Source organism: Anopheles moucheti, chromosome 3, assembly GCF_943734755.1.
Source record: "Anopheles moucheti chromosome 3, idAnoMoucSN_F20_07, whole genome shotgun sequence".
NCBI classification, from domain to species: Eukaryota; Metazoa; Arthropoda; class Insecta; order Diptera; family Culicidae; genus Anopheles; species Anopheles moucheti.
In genome coordinates, this window is record NC_069141.1 from 75,339,555 (window position 1) to 75,360,476 (window position 20,922).

The 20,922-nt window shown below is 43.2% G+C and overlaps 2 protein-coding genes across 2 annotated transcripts in view; one reads left to right on the forward strand and one right to left on the reverse strand.

Annotated features, from left to right (window-relative positions):
* Positions 1-17,318, forward strand: part of LOC128301100 (potassium voltage-gated channel subfamily H member 8) — a 33,742-nt gene extending 16,424 nt beyond the window's left edge. Inside the window, exons 8-17 of the mRNA XM_053037421.1 lie at positions 1,160-1,364; positions 2,987-3,166; positions 6,407-6,525; positions 6,754-6,834; positions 12,027-12,122; positions 12,236-12,389; positions 12,489-12,604; positions 12,726-13,039; positions 14,235-14,448; positions 16,159-17,318. Coding sequence (XP_052893381.1) covers positions 1,160-1,364; positions 2,987-3,166; positions 6,407-6,525; positions 6,754-6,834; positions 12,027-12,122; positions 12,236-12,389; positions 12,489-12,604; positions 12,726-13,039; positions 14,235-14,448; positions 16,159-17,121 — 2,442 coding nt within the window. The 3' untranslated portion in view covers positions 17,122-17,318. The remainder of the gene's footprint in view (positions 1-1,159; positions 1,365-2,986; positions 3,167-6,406; positions 6,526-6,753; positions 6,835-12,026; positions 12,123-12,235; positions 12,390-12,488; positions 12,605-12,725; positions 13,040-14,234; positions 14,449-16,158) is intronic.
* A 316-nt stretch (positions 17,319-17,634) lies between these two features.
* LOC128301101 (myeloid differentiation primary response protein MyD88) lies at positions 17,635-19,241 on the reverse strand. Its single transcript, XM_053037422.1, has 2 exons — positions 18,722-19,241; positions 17,635-18,650 (listed from the first exon to the last, which is right to left on the reverse strand). The coding sequence occupies exons 1-2, from the start codon at positions 19,086-19,088 to the stop codon at positions 17,635-17,637; spliced, it is 1,383 nt and encodes a 460-aa protein (XP_052893382.1). The 5' UTR covers positions 19,089-19,241.
* Between the last annotated feature and the right edge of the window lie 1,681 nt (positions 19,242-20,922).

The following is a 20,922-nucleotide window of genomic DNA, read 5'->3' on the forward strand; positions in this document are numbered from 1 at the left end:
AGTATAGAAACATGCGATTTGTTATAAATTTTGCTCCTGTCATGATTCACCACAAATGATATAAAACCTTTGTCTACTACAATATTGTTTACTGATCGCAATACTTTTCTGAAATTAAAACTGACATTTCTTAACTCATACCTGCCTTAATATTTAATTTAAAGTTCTGCATGAAAGTTATGCTTGCTTTTTTGCATTTAAATGCATTTCACGTTGACATAGAAAATCAACATCTTCAAGCTTTAAATTTTTAATTAAATTAAATCCACTCTCAACTCCATTTAAGCTTTCCTCATTTGCAAGTTCTTTATATTCCGCGAAAGTTATAGAAACTATTTTGTAATGTATCTGGCCAGCAACTTGGTTGTAAACAATTAGAGTAAATATCACTGAAATTAAGTTGCTGGATACAAGCACCATCACACCAGGCAGCTACGATGCCTTAAAAAGTTTTGTAAACTATCCAACGTCTAATAACTCTCTTGTCTTCCAGTGTTAGACATTGAACATTGTTTCTTGGTGGCATATCTTTGGCTTATTTTTTCTCATCCATTTTCGTCTATTTTGACAATAATTTCACTAAACAATAATCTTTTCTATTTTCTCCACATTCGTGGAAGTTAATATATTAAGTTAATATATTATCTACTTAAACAATGTCAATCATCAAACAATTTTGTGAATAAAAATTCTAATCACTCATTGGAGTTTAAATTGTGAGTTTGGCGAATAATTATATGATTGGAGCAAACATAAAATTATGTTTTTACACTTATTTCCACCAGTGTATTTTATAGCATCCATTTAGAAATAAAGTAAACATTAAATTTGTTTTTAAAATTTAAACAAAATGCCAATTTTAAACATTAAATCACATTAAAAAATAAGATATTTATCCCAAGTGTGGAATAAATCACGACACGCTAAAATAGACTTGCTGTTTTCACTGGAATGACGACTTCACTATTTTATAGCATCGCAAGGCGTGTACTACATTCATCACCAGCACACTACCGCCCGTAACCTTGGGCTAGCACACTGTCACACACTGTTAGGCCAAACAAACAAAGGAAAAGAAAAGAAGAAGAAGAAGAAAATGCAGAAATGGCCGTACCTAAAGCGACTTATTTTCTTTCTCCCATTTCTACTCCCCGCACAGGAATCCCACATACACTTAGTCAAATTAACACGTTTATTGCGGCTGGCACGATTGCTTCAAAAGATGGATAGATACTCGCAGTACACGGCTATGATTTTAACCCTGTTGATGCTATGCTTCTCTTTAGTTGCACATTGGCTGGCTTGCGTTTGGTATGTGATTGCAGAGAAAGAAAGACTCATAAACGATGCGGACTGGGACATCGGTAAGTGTGTAAGCATCTCGTACAGCATATCTCAAATCTCGCAAACTGGTGTGGACCGTAGACCATAGGCACACGGCAGTACACGTTGAAAAGCAGGTGTGGAGAGGGGTGAACCACAAAAAAACAATTCCCCACACGGTTGCCAACTGCAAGTGGAACATTCCCAGTACGGTGCACATTACATTTTCGCATCCTTGAGTCTACGGCGGTACGGTGTGCTCCAGTGTGCGATAATTAGGCCAAAGCCGTAGTTACAGTAGCAGCAGCGAAATGTTGAGAGCGATTAAAAATGGATTCCAAATGGAGTTAACTGCACCAACCATAGCTTTTATCTTCTCGAGACGAGTGTTGCACCAGCTACACAGCGTTCCCCACGGTAGCACACGGTCACGGATCGAACCCGCTTCCCGGTTTTATGCGCTTTCGTTTTTGGTAATTAGTTTAGTTAAACTTTTGGAACTACAAACTATGCTTCTAGAACTTCCCACAGTGTGCAAAGTATTTATTTTTCCGTAGGTAAGGTAGAGGATATAGTTTTTTTTTCTTTGATGGGATTTTATGCAGCGCGAATCAAACGAAGACGAACGTTGAAGTAGTGCAGTTAAGTTAATGTGTTTTGCAACCTTTTTTTACCACTTCAATATACTTCACAATTGCTTCGAAACGATAGTAGTTTATTATTGCAATATTTGCCCAAGTATCTGCCCCGTACATCAGTAGCTATGGTAAGATAGAACCAATCTCATTACAGCATTAGGAATGCATGTGTACATTAGAATGTATCTCTTTGAGCTGCTCCACATTTTCATACATTCTGCACACGATTGTTTTCCGTACACTTTGCGCAAATTCCTTATCGATCGATCGACGTCAGGAAGATACCAGCAAGCTATTGTTTCGCTTCCGAGGAGTATCCTTCAAATGTCGGACAACTATTCCAGCGTAGAGTGCTTGTATGCTCCCAGCGTAATGTAGCGAAAGTGTGTGTGAATCCCGCGAAGCAACAGCGAAAGACCGCGTAGTGCTCACTTAATAAGATCAGCAAAGATTACTCCCTAGATGACTGTGAGAAGGTGTGTGAGAAGTCTTAGGCAAATAGGCAACTCCACGCGAGTAGCGAGCAAAACAGTGTTGCCAAACACTTGTTCAGCAACAGGAACAGGGAAACCCAACAGTGGGGGTACTTTTTTGTTTCGCTCTTGTTTTAAAATATTAAAAATAAAACAGAGCTTCACTTGCTGCCTGGTCTTGTGGGTTACTTGTGGGCGATTAGACCGAACACTGGGTATGCGGACCTTCTCAACGGTAAGCGTTTAGTCTGGGCGAATCCGGTGAAAGTTTGGTGTAGTGTTTGAAAAGTTTCACTCACTTCACCTCTCTCTCCACACACACACAAGATGCCCGCAGGTGAAAACTTAACCTTCCCACATCGTAGCAGGGACGGGGCCTCCTCGGTGGGCCGACAGTTCATCAACCACAAATTCGTTATGGCACGGTTTCAAGTTTTATCCTTCTTCTATTCCCGCCCAACACATACACCGGTGACCGTGGCACACCGTGACACACATCTGGCCACCCCACCCCACCTCCCCCATCCGATGATGCTGACCCGGCGATGGCAGGTTGGATCCACATGCTGGCGGAGCGTCTTAAAATTCCCGTATCTAACGTGACACACGGCGAGGCGTACATAACGGCATTATATTTCACCTTCACCAGCCTTACCTCCGTGGGCTTCGGCAACGTTTCGGCGACTACACTGAGTGAGAAAATTTTCAGCATCATCATGATGCTGATCGGAGGTAAGTCAGAGAAACGGGATGGACGAGACGGGGGTTGGGATCATGGTGCGTTGGTGGTGGTGTTGATTGGATCGTCCTGTTTGCACCTTTGCACTGGTGGCCGAAATCCTTGAGGCACACGCCGGTTCGTCGTTAGGATTCCGTAGCGCAAAACCCCTAAGGACAGTGAGCAGACGAGCGTGAGAGCGAGCGTGTGCGTGAGAGTGAGATAACCGTGGGATGGGAAGTGGTCCTTTTTCTGCCAGATGTTTTCGATCACCACCGTGCGGCTATCGTTTCGGGACAGTCTATGATGAACAGCAGACTTTGGCCGGGTTTGCAGCGAACGCAATATGGCCAACATTCTAGGCAGCCGTACAAAATGGCCGACGTTAATTGAAATCTAGACCATAAGTTCCAGGCGTGTAATTCTGTACCAATTGCGATGGAAATCGTGCTCGGCCATCGTTGCGGGACCAACGCTACAATCTATGGTAACGGGCACATGTTGAACGTTTTGCGGGTGTGTCTGCCAGTCTGTCCTATTACCCGAAAAGAAGCCTCGGCAAATAATAATTCCACTGGCAAATTGGGTTTTGTGTAAGCAAAACTTTATTGTTTTTATTTTTAAACTTTAGACAACAACGATTTAGACGATTTTCCCATAGGAAGGAAGCTCCGGCATTGCGGTGCGTTTTATAGCATATCCTATTGCACGCAGACAAAGTTCGTTAACGTTATCAGTTAATTTGTAACAGCCACCACGAAAGCTGCTACTGCTGCGGGGTTCACATCAGAGCAAAGAAAATTTACATAGGGGAGCCACTTCATGTCCGTCGGATGTAAACAGCATGGTATTTGCGATGTTTTCTCCCTCGTGTGAAACAGAAGTCTAGTTTCGACCATGCAAGCGCCATACGTGACCGTAAAGTGCAGCAGAGATTAAAGATGTAGACTGAGGGCAAAGTGACCTCATCATTCCCACAGCCAAAGGTTGAAACAGTATCTTAACAAAATGGATGAATGTTATGCGAAAGCGTTAGTGGAAGTCCACTTCTAGGGTGCTCTCAATGCACAGGAAATGAGGTTTAGCTATTCTGACGACGCAGCGCTTTCTTCTTGGATCTCAATGGATGAGACGACTCATTCTACCTTACATGACTGTGGGAGGCTCCTTGGAGAACCTTGGAACTCCTCTACCTTGGAGATAAACATCCACGACTTGTATAGCATCTTCCTAAAGAAGATTCTTCAGTGGTTGACGATTCGGTGGAGACGGAAAACAGCAAGTCTTCAGGGTTTTTTTCTGTGATCTGAGCTAAGATTACATAGTGTTTTCAGGAAATTGCCACATTTATTATAAGAGTATCTCACAAAAGAATATTTGATCGTTAGAACTGATCATTCTTCCCTCATCATGTCAAACTATGAATGGATCCAGAGTTGTGTCCGAAAGACTTGCTTTTGGACGGAAGATCTTCGTCAACAGTTTTATGCCAGAACCGAGTGTCATCGTCTTGATCGCAAAGGCTACCATTAAGCTGTTTTCAATTGCTGTCCTTTCCAATGAAACTATCATTTTCCATCAGGTGATATCTTCATGCTATTTTCCAATCTATCCTGAGTATTGATCGATATATTGATTTACTATTACTACCAGATATACCTGGGACATTGAGGTATTTTTAAAAGCACAAAACAAAGGCTCAAGGCTTTTTCCTGTAGGCCATTCAGTTAGTTTTGCTTTCTTTACCCCTCGATGGGACACATGAGTTCTAGTATCTTCTATCCCCTGTAAAGTCCTTTATAGAGGATTTCCACAATGGTAGTTCCTGAAGTTCCTGAAACCCTTCTTCGTTTTACAATAATCTACCAAAGCCTTTATTAAATAAAAGCACACAAAAAGTAAGGCACAAAACTTAAAGAAGGTGTTACCAACGGAACAAAACAAAAAAGCATCCACAAAAACTCCCATTTTGCTTTGTGCAAACCACAATGCTTGCCCATGATCGTGATTAGTTTGATCCCCACCTTACCCACAGAGTGGTCCATAGCGTCGACCTTTTCTTTTCTCATCAACGGCTTATTTTTCTCCGGTGGCCTGCAAACCTCAAAGTGCAAAAAAAAAATAAAAAATAAGCGATAGAAACTGAATCCCCAAACGTTGATGGCACGGGCCTTGGTGGGGCTGTGATTGTGGTTTTTGGGGCGCAAACAGTTTACAATGTCACCGGAGGCAGGGATCGGAGCGGCGGTCGGTTGAGCTCTGCTGACCAGAATAACAATAGGTGCAAATGACAGAGTCTTCAAGACACGGTTGGAATAACGTTAGGAAACGAAAACACAAAAAAAAAAAACGCAACCGAAATGGGTAAATAATATCAAAGCAAATGCGTCAAAATGAGCAAACGGCAGAGCGCGACCGAACGGACGAAAATGGGATGGACACCCGCGTTTCGCCCGTTTTGGGAGGACAGTGTGGTTTTCGGTGGTTCTCTCTGCCCGTCCTGCAAATTGCTGCAGAGTTATAATTTGTTTTTTTGTTTGTGTTGTTGCTGTGCTCTGTGTTGTTCCAACAGTTTGCTCCTTCGAGGGAAGATGGAAAGATCAATAGTGACATCGACAGACGAGACACCGTTTTTCTCAAAACGTGTCCCACCAGACAGGCAGGCAGGTCGGATTGGGGAATGTTTGTCCGGCGAGCTCAAACCCAGTGACGCGAACGGAAATGGAATGGGAAGGCGATCGTGAAGCGTACGAGCGAATCAAATCTCGCTTCCCAAAAAACCGCACGATTGAACTCGCGATATCGACTGTCCTAATGAGGTTTTGTGGGTTTGGAAGTGGGTTTTGGGCCGTAGTTGAAATAGTCATCCCACGCCTTTCGCCCCCAAGATCTTCGCCGAGAAGTGTTTCTCCAATTTCTTCCCCGTTGGTTGACGTCGTTGCGGTTCATTTTCAATCTCGGTGGTGGTGGTGGTAGTGGTGATAAGGACAGCTTTCGGGGCTTTCGGCATCGTTATAAACATGTAGATGGCAGCCTACATCAGCACATCCTGAGAGCCCGATTTCACAGCATTTCATCCATTGGTGCCCACTGTTGACCTGCCGATCGATTCGCTGGGGTGTATTTTTCTCGCAAAATATATTTTACATTCCACTCACGGCCTCACCACACCCACCTACCCACCCAATCGGTATGCTTGTGTTTTGATTTCATCTCTAAAACTCCGATTCTCTCTATCACGCACCTGCTTCCAGCTCTTATGCATGCCGTTGTGTTCGGCAACGTGACGGCCATAATTCAGCGGATGTATTCACGCCGCTCCCTGTACCAGAGCAAGTGGCGTGACTTGAAGGATTTCATCGCTTTGCATCAGGTGAGTTCAGGCAAGCTCGGGTTAGGCGACCGTTAGGCACCAAAACCGGGGAACCCAAAACGGGGGCACAACAATTTTTCATCGCTGCAACGTGATTTGGCATTACTTGTTGAGTTCGCACAGGCCGCCGGTGACCTTCGCCCTGGGTGGGGGAGGTTTGGAAGATTTAATTTTCTTCCTGCATGGCCTAAAGTTTCCGTTTCCGTTCCATTTTCTTCACCCTGCCAGATGCCGAAGGAGCTGAAACAGCGAATGCAGGATTACTTTCAAACAATGTGGTCACTTAATCATGGAATTGATGTGTACGAGGTAAGTAAAACCGGGGGCAGGGTTTGTGTGGCTAAAGGATATCTTGGGCTGGTTTTGGCTTCCCCGGTGGTACACACAACATTACATCCGCTGCATACAACTTAATACATTGAAGGCGAACGGGGCACCAAAGTTGTGCAAGTTGTGAACACTTTTGCGGGTTGGAAGCAGTAGTTCCCACGGATGGGATGAAGATGGATGGCAGCTCTCGTTTGCAGCGGGGCGGATGACTTCTCGTTGGGGCGAGCAAACTTTTAATGGACGACGCATACGTACATTCTGGGGTTTTTTTTTGTGTCATTTTGTTCCACTGCCACAATGAAGCGAAAAAGAAAATACACCACAGCTACCACTACCACACGGTGATTTGTGACACCCCAAATCTCAACACTGAACACTGCGTGATGACTGTGCACTGTGGTTTGGGAGTTTGATGCTTTCACCGGAACACTGCAAGTAGAAAGTTTCGCTACCCTCCGATGGTGCAGCGCTACTTGCCTTTCTATTCCCAAGCAGCACGGACTGCTGGATCCTTGCTGCATCCGATTGTCTGTGCTGCGATTGCATTGTTCGTTCCTGTTTTGGAGCGCTTGAAGGACGAAAGGGTGTAGATTGGTCGTTGAGAGCAATGCTTTTGTGTCCTACTGTGAGTGCCCTTGTTCTCTGAATTTGTATGACACCAAACATTAGCATACTAATGCACTAGATGTATAGGAATGAATTATTAATTGCAACCTAAAACAGCTGTTTTATTGCAAAAAAATACTGTTCGGATAAGTTTTGCAATTTATAATCAGCATTATTGTGATCATTAGAAGCACTTTACGAGGGCTACACCCAACTATCTCGGCTGCTGAAATATTCAAACCTGGGAAACACTGAACAGTCCCTAATGGCGTGAAGAATGAACTTGAACTTGAAAAGAGCGAAGATGGCCATGGAAATTTTGGTACAAGAATAGCGTTAAGTGGAATACGCTTGGTTTTGAAGAATTAAAACGTGACAACGCGCCGAACCACCGTGGCTGCAACTGGTAGAGGAATAATTAAAACGAAGAATTGTGATTCCGTGACCTTCCTTCATCTTTTAATGAATTGCCGAAAACAAAGAACAGAAAAAAAACCACTCGAAAGAAAATTACGCAAGCAAAACCGGTGTTGGCCAAAAACTTTTGGTCGGACAGCTAAAGTGCCTGTGTGCTTAATCTAAATTCAATGGTGAACTTTTGAATTGTGGATTTACGCTGTTTGCTGTTTTCAGTGACACTACAACCTCAAGGGGTCTCGGTCTGCCATTTGTTGCTTTGTTTGACTTTTTACTTCACCGTAACTGTTGGAGGGTCGTGATGGGGTATTATAAAAGTGATGGATTTATTTAAAAACTCACGAAACCTTTTGAATCGCACTGATGGAAGAAACAATTGGAATAGTCAAGGATTGGATTGGGAGACTCCGTAATCTTCGTATGACTAACATTTCTAGAATTATAGTGTTCATTATTGTGGAAATGTCATTGTAAAAGTAGAAGGCATTATCGCTTTGCATAAACAAGTTACAATTAGCAAAAGCGATCTGGCGCGATTGTCACCAGCAACAGCGGATCAAACGGTAGGCGGAGTAGGCGGTCGCCTAGGGCCTCGCCGTGTTGAGGCCCCAAAAAATGTATGCCGATTGTGCGTTTTTTGGAAATTTAACAGCAGAGTTAATTTAGAGCAAAATATTAAATTAAAAGTTTAAAAAAATTGACCAAAAATATATTCCTTGGTTATATAAAACATTTGTTTCTATGTGATGAATTAAATGCAGAGAAGAATATCGACTTTGTGGCTTTAAAACATAAACGAAATTGCACCAGGATTTCCAAATGTATTCAAGCAATCCAGGAGAGCATCCAAGCAAGAGGTAGCACCTAGTACAGCAATTTTGCTCGAAAACCACCGAAAAACTGCTTCAAAAACTACCAGTTTTTGAATGTTTAGTACCAGGAGAGCATACCAAGGAAGAGGTAGCACCTAGTACAGCAATTTTGCTCGAAAAGCGCCGAAAAGTATGCAACGTTTAAACACTAACTTTCCATACAAACCAACTGTTTTCAGATTTCCGATACCAGGAGAGCATGTTCTTCAAGAGGTAACACCTGGTACCAGCCGAGTACCAGGATGTTGCACAACACATGTTGCACAACAAATGTTGCGCAACATATGTTGCACAACCATCTGGCATGTAACATATGTCGCGCAACATTTGTTGCGCAACGCATGTTGCGCAACATCTGGCATGCAACATCTTACATGCAACAACTTGGGATTGCAACTACCGGGAAGTGTGTGATTTGTGATTGCTCGGCTGGTACCAGGTGTCACCTCTTAAAACATACTCTCCTGGTATCGGAAATCTTAAAACAGCTGGTTTGTATCGAAAGTTAGTGTATAAACATTGCATACCTTTCGGCGGTTTTCGAGCAAAATTGCTGTACGAGGTGCTACCTCTTCCTTGGTATGCTCTCCTGGTACTAAACATTCGAAAACTGGTAGTTTTTGAAGCAGTTTTTCGGTGGTTTTCGAGCAAAATTGCTGTACAAGGTGCTACCTCTTCCGTGGATGCTTTCCAGGTATCGGCTCATCGACATGAGCGAAACAGGTTTCTAAGAAATTTCTCTGATTGGTACCTATCGCGAAGCAAGTCGTTAAAATTTATCCACCTGCTTGGTTTTATCCACCATTATATATATCTACTAGAAATGGTATCGCGAACGTTTTTCCCCTACCAGTCTATAAAATCATACCAACCATTATAAATACAGATCTAGTAGTTTTGCTATTTGTCAAAATGTATGGTTTCTCTTCATATCGTCGGCTAACGAAGAAGTGTTTTGCGTGATGCAGCAACTTGCAGCACATTCCTTTCACCTTTCCCATTTCACGACTAGGCTAGTTCTTCTATTTTATTTCTTCTAAAGTGACTTTTCCCGTATGCAGGCGGTCCGGTTCTAATCGTCATTTATTCTAGAGAAATAAGTTATTCGTGAATGTTAGTGTAATATGTTTTTCATTTGGACGTGGTTAAATCAAGGTAATTCCGACTCCACATGGACGGCGGTCGCGGCAGTACCGCGAAAAACGCGACGTGGTTTAAGATGGACAACTCTGCGGAACAGCAGCCACGGAAGATTTGAGAACCGCCACGGACCGAGATGAGCCGGGCCGAGCAGATGTTCTGTATTGGCAACGAAAGTTATACGCGTTCTCCGCGGTATCGCTCATGTGGAGACGGCCTAACAGAATACGGTTAGTTTTGAAAAGGAAAGAGATTAGCAAAAAAAAGCAGACAAAAAATGAGAAGAAAGCGGAAGTCCGTTTTACCAGAATAAAAAATTTAAATTAATGAAAATTTTTAATTTTTTTTATAAGTTTGTACTTTTTTCATTCAACAATACATTTCCCATTACATTACATTACATTTCCCGTGAAGTAAGCTCTTAAATCTTCACATAAAACGGGGTTGATACCGTATAACTACTGCATCGAGGCAGTAGGTAAATATATGGGTTGATATAATTAGTTTAGCTCGTTCGCGATACAAATTAAAGACTTTTTTAACGACTACTCGATTTTTTCCCCACGATTTGTATGGTAGTCATGGCAATTGCCTTCACCGTTTTAAGGGTTGACAAATTTGTTGCGTTGCGATACCAATCCGCCATAACTGTCATTATAAGGGTTGATATTTTTATAGACTAGTAGTTAATTTTGTTCGCGATAGGGACCATTGTTACCGTAAAGTAAACCGATTGAAAACTGTACCTTGGGCGAAAAATCGTAGAAGGCGTTGGACTAATCAAGAACCGTAATTGTACGTAAATCGTATAAAAATTGATCCAAATAGTGGCATTATGGTTCTCCTTAACGCATACAAACGTTTATGTATAGACTAGCTTACTAGACCCGTTTACAGGGCTACGAAACAGAACTCTGAGGTGTATGCAAGGGAGCTTTCTTTCCGAGACTTTGCTGGTGTTGTTAAATCATGTTTGAAGTTTACCTCCCTTTAAAAATTCCGCCCAGGGCCTCCAAGGGGATTGATCCTCCACTGCACACATGTGTGAGTGGGCTCAGTGCGTTATTGTGTTGAATCCTCAGTTTACTCACACAAGAGATGACTCTTGCTTTAAATCGTGAGTGGAAAGTCGCTGTGAAGAATTAATCCCGGATGTAAGTCCCTAGTTGAAGTTTGAAACACACTCCGTCCCCAGTTTACTAGCTTGAAATTGTTGAAATCTTTAAGAGTGTGTTAAAGAGTTAGTCTACCTCTTCAGCTAGGATTTAAAATCCTTGAAAGGAATTAAATTTCCCATAGCTCTCCAACCATCGTTTATTTGATCGTACTCACAAATACTCAGCATGAAGCTACCATGTTGGTATGCAGTGCATATGGTTAAGCTTGGATTATAACGTTCTTGACGCGTCATAATGCGTGCACCTAACAGCTAGAACAAAACAAACATTCCATGGTGAGACACCGAATCGGACACCGTGTGGCATGATGTTTAATTATTTTGTGATTGTTTCGCCTGGAATGTACTACAGCACCGGCGGTAATTAGCGGATCAATAATATTAATTAAACCACACCTCGTTTTAATCATTCACTTTCACAAAAAAGTGTAGTGTTTCGCATTCATATCCTGCCAAAACCACCGTGACAAGCTATTAAAATAACACTTTTCCACATGTTCGCAATAATATTTATCAAAGCAGTCCGGTGTCGGTCCGGGTTAGTGGTTACCATCGCGCTCGGGTACAGTTCTTTGAAACTGTATGCGGTGGTTGATTTGGTTGAATTAATACAGGACAGGAACGACATTCAACGGGCAGTTCTGCAAACGAAACAAAAAAGAAGGACAGCATAGCTGCACATGGCTAAAATTGCTCACCGTTCGTTAGAACTCGATGGAGGCAGTGGGTAGTTCACGCGAAATACCATTCCATACCTTTGGTAGAGTGAAGCGAAGTGAGCTCGGTGGAGTTTCCGCTCGCGTGCGCCCGGAATGTTTTCTCGGAAGCATTATCCGGCACTTTGCTGGTCGTTTTGGGAATACAGGTCCACCAATTTCACTAGTGCCAACACAAAAAGAGTAAAGGACGACAGCAATAATTTGTTTTTGATTGAAATTTACCCAACCACCAATGCACAGATTTTAAAAGAATTTCCCGAGGAACTGCGAGGAGACATATCAATGCACCTGCACCGTGAAATACTTCAGCTTCCAATATTCGAATCCGCGTCCCAGGCAAGTCGCACCCGTTGTCACATGACGATTGATATAGCCAGCACAGGGTAATGCGGTAATGTTTTGCTCCTTCCATTTTTTTTTTGCTGGTGTGCCACCGTTGACGTTCTTAGGGCTGCTTAAAGCTACTCTCTCTACATATCAAAGCGAACTTTTGCGCACCGGGCGAATATCTGATCCACAAGGGCGATGCGCTGAGCTACATCTATTACATATGCAACGGTTCGATGGAGGTTATGCAAAACAATATGGTCGTCGCCATCCTAGGTAAGTGCAGGTTTCTGGGGGGGGGTACGGACCATTTGAGCGGTGGTGCTGGCCGCAATCCTTCAGCTAATTACCATCCGTGTCCCATCGGTACCACAGGCAAGGGAGACCTCGTTGGCTGTGATATAAGCATACATCTGCTGCACGGGAACCAGGGCAACTCGGGCAACACCGGTTCGCAGGATACCATCGTGAAGAGTAGCGGCGATGTAAAGGTATGCCATCTATCCTTGCAACTTTTTTTTTCTTCCTTTGGTTGTTTGCCCGCTGGCATTGCATTTCGCAATATCGCAATGATATCGCTTTTGCGTGAACCACCCACCACCGTGTTTTCAGGCACTCACCTATTGTGATTTGAAAAGCATCCACATGAGCGGGCTGGTGGAGGTGTTGCGCCTGTACCCGGAGTACCAGCAAGAGTTTGCCAACGACATCCAGCACGATCTCACGTACAACCTGCGGGAAGGGTACGAGGCCGAGGAGGAGACGGAAAACAACGGGCCCTGCTTGGCGTTGCCCTCGATCAGCGAGGACGACGAGAACCAGTCCGATGCGGAGACCAGTTCTGCGTCGCCCATGAACACCTCGCTGCAGAAGTCACCGGCACACAATCTTGGTACCAGCCCACGGCACGCGAAACTCGTGCACAGGTAAGTGCGGAACTTGGCTGACAAAAACAAACAGCAGAACGGAACAGAACCAACCGGCGAGTGGCAAGTTGGGCAAATCACATGCCGGTGCCGAACGTTGAACTTTGTTTACTTAAGCAAGTAAATGGAGCAACCTTTCGAGGATTGGGAAAAAGTTGGCCGTTTAGCGCATCGTTAGCAGTGTCTTAATACGAGCGGATGTAACCGGAAAGATCTGTTCGGTGGATATGGTTTGTAAGCGGAGTTTCTCCGTAGGGATACATTATCAAACGAAGTATATTATTACTATATGCTTCTATCTCCACCAATGGAAATATTTAAGGTTACGATTGCACAAAATGCTACAGATATCGATTTTGTAACAAGTTTGAATATGCATCAGTAGTGAATCTATTTACTGTTGTGCTTAATGAATCTTTTGAGAAGAGTAATTCAAAGCAGGAGTCGACTCAGATTTATGGTAAATGATGAATTCATCTGTCTTACTTTGGAAGTTAAAAATATCTAACATCGCGTTCTTTGAAGGACAGTTCAATCACTCGATGGGACTTCACGAATCTTTAAGGATTCAATAACATTAAGGCTAGGGATTCAGATTCATTCTTAAAGTTCATTTTTCAGATGCATGAATCTGAATCAGATTCACCCAAAACCGTTGACCCTTAGATGTACAAAGGGTGGGACCAACTAAAAAATTGTGTATTGTGAGCTGTTCAGAATCATGTGATATCATTATAGCAGTTAGGACGAATTTCTGGCATCGTACTATCGCGACAAACTATCACGCCAATGGTCCGTACAACTCTACAAACGTTTTAAAACCGTCAAATTTTGCCACTAAGCCATTGAACATCATCACCAACCTTTGTTCTGTTATCAAGTGACATTCAAAAGTGAAATGAACATATGAAGAAGAAATCTTCTACCAGCGTTGCGGGAGTAACCGCACGGTATAAGTAATGTTAACTGATTTCAATTCAGTTGTAACATTTTAAACAAGCAGCCAACGCAGATGAACCTTGCTAATGTCTTCCACTGGGAAGCTTCAGTTGGAGCGCATCTCATAATTCATTCAACAAAACTGTCCCACCCTCGGAACGATTGAAGCATTAGCAGTAGCCGCTGAATACAAGAATATTGTTAATTTATTTCCGTTTCTTCTCGCTTCACAATCGTAACCCAACCCAACACCTAGCCGCAATCGGTCGTTAGTGGCACTGCGCGAGCGAGTCGAGCGGCAACGGTCGGTACAGACGACCAACCAGGCGGCGACGGTCGAGCAAACCAACTCCTTCGAAGGGCTCAACCTGGAGGTGGCGAAGGAGAAGGAAAAGGGCCGCGTGTCCGTGGAGCGGTTGGACAATCAGGTTACCACACTGCACAACGACGTTGCTGCGCTTAGCATGGAGGTAAGGAGTGTTACGGTTTTGTGGCAAACTTCTAATTAGCTTCCGTTCGCCCACTGGACTGGGTTCGTAGGATTCGGGCACGTTGTCGATTGGAGCTCTAACGACAACAACATCAACAAGCGACAGAGTCTGCGGACTGGATTTTGGGGGATTTTTTGAATGGGCAGTCGAGTACAACGACGAGCTGGTGGATGATGACATTCGATAATGAGTTTTTTGCTTTAGAAGTTATTGTGCAGTTGGTTGCTCTAAAATATCTACCATTATGCAAACGTCAATCTGGTCTTATAGATGGTGATAATGTCGGGTTTTTCACTTGACAAGGGTAGTACAATAACCCATCTAAACCATTCATCCGTAACAAGAACGGCTAAGAAGCACTGTGTTTTGCCTAAGCACGCAGTGGTGCATGGGATAAGAATTGCATATTACATTAGTAATTTACGAAGATCGCAGTTTGTAGCAGTAGTACATCATACTTCTGTTGGACGAATGTGTGTCACGTGTCAGTCAATTGAATGCTACGCTTTTCCAAGCATGCGTGAGTGTTGTGTCATCAGGCGCTTGACAGTCATGGCCTGCTGCCATACACCGAGTAGTAAAAGTTGTATCCAGGACGTTCAAATTACTAATACACAGTGTATGACATAATTATATGGTTATTTCTCTTTTTTTTGGAAATAAGAGTTAGATAATTATTATCTTCTCCGAATTTAAATTCCTAGCAACTCCATTCACTTTCAAACTCTCTAAAAATAGTTAATTTAATTCAGCGAATAATTCAAATAGCGCTACAGTTATGTCGCGCGCTGTATGTTCTTCAAGAATGTATTTTGTCTACTCATGTACTTCTTGAGAAAGAGACGACCGTAACATAAAAGACGCTTCAAATGCTACGCTAAGTCACCGAAACATTTTTGATTTATCATCCATTTTACCCCTATAACGGATTGCAGCCACCGTGATCGTGTTAAAACAACAAATAGCTTACCGGAACGGTATTCGAACGGGATTGAAAAAGGCCTCGGTGAAACACGTGTGTGATTTGCATAAATATTTACGAGCTCTTAGTGTGAATACCTGAAATGACTTGCGCTTTAGGCGTCGTATGAGAGGAAGTGTCTGATTTGATGCGTGTTTTATCATTAGTCTATCGAGATCTGTCCGTCAGCTGAAAATGGGTCGCAAATGTAGTTCAATGATATCTACATTCCTTATCAGTTCCAACGCGCGGTTGAATGGTATTGCAGTTTACAGTTTAGAATAGTGTCCAAATATTCCAAACAGCAAAGATGATTTTTTTGAGAGGGTACATTTAAATTCAAATCAAGAATCGACTCATAAAAGAGTTGGGAATACTTAGAGAATCAAGGGGTTTACTTAAGTTGCAGAGTGTATAAAAATTCTTATTTCTTGTTTCATTGATAATTTCAGAGAAATTCTAGAATATTGAATGATTCAGGAGTTTTTGAAGATTCATTAATTTTAGAGAGCTAACGAATCTTTGGGATCATTCTATGGTTCATTCGAATTCTTGATTCTGAATCAGATTCACCCAACACTAGTGCAGCACGCTTGAAACACACACTTCGCCAACTGTTCTCTGAACATCTTTCTATCTGAATTCTGAGATTCCCGAATAGCTTATACGCTCTCCTGTGTATTGAGCGAGTTTTCAACGAATTTCCCTTTTTCGTTCTTGTCCATCAGGTTCGCAATGCTATACACGCGCTGCAGGAAATGACCTACAACACCATGAACTCCCAGCTGGATCTGGGACACTTTCAACCTGCCCGGTCAATACCGAACCTGCAGAACGGTGCCGTCGGCATACTGCGCGACAGCGATCACGTGCTGATGGCGCGCAGCAGCTCCCATCCGCCGGAGATGTGGTGCCGGGAGATGAACGTGTTTACCGAAACCGGGATGGCCAGCCCGAACGGCACGGAGGTGCTGTCCGAGGCGATGTATCGCCGCAAATCGATCCTGTCGCAAAAGTACTCGGAGGAGATGTCCAGCTCGACGCAAACGGAAAACATGATCGATTTCGACACGCTGGAGAAGATCGTACTGGCCCATCCGCACCTGGTGCTGAAGATACTCGGCGTGGAGGCCGTCTACGGGAAGGAGACGGATCATCTCGCGAAGGTCTATCCGCTGAACACTATCTCCGAGGTGGCCAGCTCGGGAGAAACGATCTCGTCCCGGGTGCAGGACACTGCGAACTATAAACCTCCATTTCTTAACACCAACTCCGTAAGCAATCCGCTGGTCCATCAGCCAGATCACGCGGGTGACGCTCAGCTGTACGATCCTCATGGTCTGATCGATGCGTACCAGGAGGGTGGCTTCTATGCATCCAGTGCGGGCACGCACGTGAACGATGGTAACTGTGACAACATATCGCTCGTAACACCACCGCAGCTACCCAACCCAACGGGGCCGGATGTACCTTTGCGCGCGGACGGTAACGGTGGGTCCGTCCCGGTACCGGACACGGACTGCATACTGATAGACGAGAACGTGAACGTACTGAAGCAATCTGCTATGAATCATATCTTCCGCAAACAGGACCGCGTACCACCGAATTATCGCTTCTCTGCCGGCGATGCCGACCACCTGGAGAAGGGGCTGAAGAATCTACCGTCGTCCCGTTCGCTCGGTGGCAGTTGAACGTGCGCATCCGCTGGCGGAACCGGAGCGAGGCACCGTACATGAATGTCTGTAGTGATGAAACTGTTCTTTCGTTTTACATCGCTATTGTGTTGCATACATTTTAAATGCTAGTGAGATGAGTAATAAAACTGAGACATATTTTAACGGTTAGTAATGCAGAACTAGAACGTTTTCTGGTGTTTTGTTTTGGCGTTTTGGCCTTCGTAGTTCATCCTGTATCGGTTGGAAGTGTTTTATTTTCTATAAGGATCTTTTCAGGAATTCAATAAAAACAGCGTTAGATCATCTTCATCTGCCTGGCATTGCAGGATTGCATCAATGGACCAGTAACCTGCGGGTGGAAATGACTAATCACTGAAGATTCAAATAAGTAAATCTTTACAAAACTAACAATCGTCCGATTTGTAGGCGCAAATATTTATTACTTTAAAATATAATATGGGTAACAGTGGTAAGCATAAGGCACATACTGGCCAAGCTGTGTCGCACACAGAAGAAAAAGGAATGCAATCACACAGCGGAAGCAATTTTCCGACTGCTCGGTTTATACCATTTCTTTTTCGTTTTAACCGGTTTTTCCGGCTGTTCCAGTGGACATTCGGATGGTGCAGATGACGCACCTCCTACCACGGTTGATTGTTTTTTGTCACGCCTGATTAGTGCCAGCGGCGAGGAACTGGTTTTCTTCGGACTGGTGGACGGTGCAATATCGTTAATGTTCAGCTGTGAAGTACTTCCATTAAGTTTGTCTTTCCTGTGACTAAAGCTAGAAAATAAGTCCCAAAAGGAGTGTGACTTTTTAAGGCTACCGGTACGACTTTCCTGATCCACTGCGCTCGGAAGTTTCACCACCATGGTGGGCTCTTCAACGATCACCTTCGGTACCGGTTGGGGTGTGACTGTTCCGATCGTTTTGGTGTGCGTGGGAATTTTCTGTGGTTCGCTCATATCTCGGACGTTCGTTTCTAGGCCAACCTTCCGTGGCGTGTCGCGTATGGAGTCGGCTAGTTTGTCCCAAAAGTTGTATAAATTCTGTGACCTCTGGTAGTCCAGCCGGCAGGTGTACCGTAAGTGTGGCGGCAACTCGCATCGATCGTACACGCACGGTATGACCTTGCGTTCTTTCTTCTCGATCTGCAGTGCCTGGGCGAATGTGACGGTAAAATCGTTCAGTGGACTCTCGAGGAATGCCTTCGAGATGATCACCACTACCCGGCGGCAACGTTGGGAGATGAGGCGCGAAATGACTTCATGCTCGAAGTTGCTTCCACCGAGTATGTCCCGATCCTTTAGACACAGTTGCATCCCACGCGCTTCCAAACGTTCGACCATTTTCGATGCAAATTCAACGTCCGCGTCGGCGTACAGTATAAACGCATCGTACTGCTGCTTGTGGTCCGCCGTGTCATCCTTCGTGATAATGTCACAGTCTCCGGTTACGGTCGACGAATCTTGCGCTTCCGTTTCGCTCACCTTTCTTGCCGCCCGTTTCTGTTCCCGCATGAGATGCTGTTCTGCGTCTTGCTCTAAAAGCAGAGGTAAATACGTTTACTGTTTATACAAGTGTCGTTTACGGTTAGGCAAAATGCAAACATACCGAACATTTTGGACGTATCGTCCAGTATATCCCACCGATCGATGCTACCGAGGACACATTGCAATTCGGCCAAGTTCGCTTCACGCTTGCACTGGTGTTGTTCGGTCAGCCAAAGTTCCAGCAAACGGCGGGTCGGGTTGGCATTGGCGTCCACCAAGGGTAGGTACGTTTTCGGAATGCCAACAACATCGAACACGCCGCGCCAATCGCGAAAGTATCCATCCTCGGAGGTGAATATTCGCCGATGATTCAGCAGTTCCGCCAATAAGTCCCTCGTTCGGGTATTTAATGCATCCAGGGGAACCACCGCCAGATCGATCCGATTCCTCACACTGACCTCCGTGGGTTTTACGGGTTTGTCCAGCATTCTGTTCACACGTGAAATATTATATCACACAGCGCAATTACTTCCTAAACTACGTGAACACACACACACACGAATACTAAATTCGACAGTTTGTTAATCTGCACGAAAAGTTATCTAAAAATCTTATCACGAAAAAGTTCCGGAATGTAAACAAGTGCGATCATTGTTATTGATGACATTAGTGCGAGGTTGGGGTGAAATCAAGCAAGAACAGTGGTAGGTTCGCAGGTCATGGAAAAAAATGATTTGTAAAAACATGCATGGGTTTTTTAAAGAAATGCCATACTACACAATAAAATAAATCAAATTCCAGTTACACGAGTAGCAAAACTATAGTAAACTAATTGAAAACTTGTTATAACACTTCCATTTAAAATATATATGGATTTTTTTTTACATTTCTTACGTTTTTTATTTTTATAATAATCATTGAAATATCATTTTAATCGTTCATTGCTGTAAATATAATATGTGAAAAATATAGTTCTTCAATTGGTTATAATTTTAATAAATAAAATCACTTTTTACTATAAGATCAACGGGAGCAAAAATTCAAACAAACCCCGTAAAATTTTCAATTTTTCACATTCATGACCAAATTGAGCCCATAGTGTACCAAATATGTCCAGGGTAACTTCAACCCCTATGGTGGTGGGGGTGAGGACTACAAAAATCTTTTACCAAGCGAAAATTGAAATAAAGAAGTTACAAGCGTTTAAAAAAATATGTTTTTTCGTCCTAATTTATCAAAAATAGAAAAAAAAATCGACGCTAAAAATATGCCAAAAAACTGTAAATTGTGTTTTTTATATAGAAATCAGGTCAGACTTTTAATAGTCTAGGAGGCCAAATAAAGAAGTTAAATTTTGTGTTCCCATACATAGACGATTTATCTATTGCTTAACCTAACCCTGAACAACCCAAGGAACATCTCAGGACCGTATTTCAGCGTTTACGCGACAACGGCTTAGCGTTAAATGCAGAAAAATGCCAAATAGTTCAACAATCCCTTAATTTTCAAGGATACACCATAACCGCCGAAGGTATAAGTTCTAAAAAAGAGAAAGTCCTAGCAATACTAAATTTTTGCGATCAAAACTGTTTGCTGATCACATTACATGGCATCGGGCCGCTTGATGCTTTGAAGTATTCGAAAGATACTCGGTGGTGGTTTACAGCACGGATGTTTTATACTTCACTGAGGGTTATAGACCCCTTTGCGAAATGCAGGAGATACAGCATCTGGACGTCGAATCTCTTCTTTTTGATTTGTAGTCTTTTGATTAAAATTGACTTTAGCTTTACTTCCTACAGTGCTTTTTTTATCTCGTCCTCAGGATAGTCTGGGAGACCATAGAGCACTAGGAAAAACCAACAATTTCCTTTTGTAGTTGGTGCGTATAAAAGTGCGTATGTGTTCTGCTGAACTCGTCTATCACTTTACGGAAGTCTTTAGTGTTCGTAGTATGCACTACTATACCTTTTATCGTTGTGTTGGTGGTGTAGTAACTGCCGTGATCTTCCTATGGACGTCGCCAACTGTTGTGCCGGAAAATGTTGTGCGGTATTCTTTCTGCTCTAGACGCACATGTTTTTTAGAAATACCATACAAATTCCACAACAAATATTGGAATAGCGACAAGAGGAGGTGATTTGTGACAAAATAATAAAATACAGTGGAGACGCCTAGTACCTGACGACAAAAAAAGACTTGAAGTTCTATTGTATGATTTTACTTAAAATTATTAAAAACATTTACTACAAATTACATAACTTGGATTGCTTCCTGAGCGTTGTAAAAATAAAATAATAGTCAAACATCTATACTTACTCG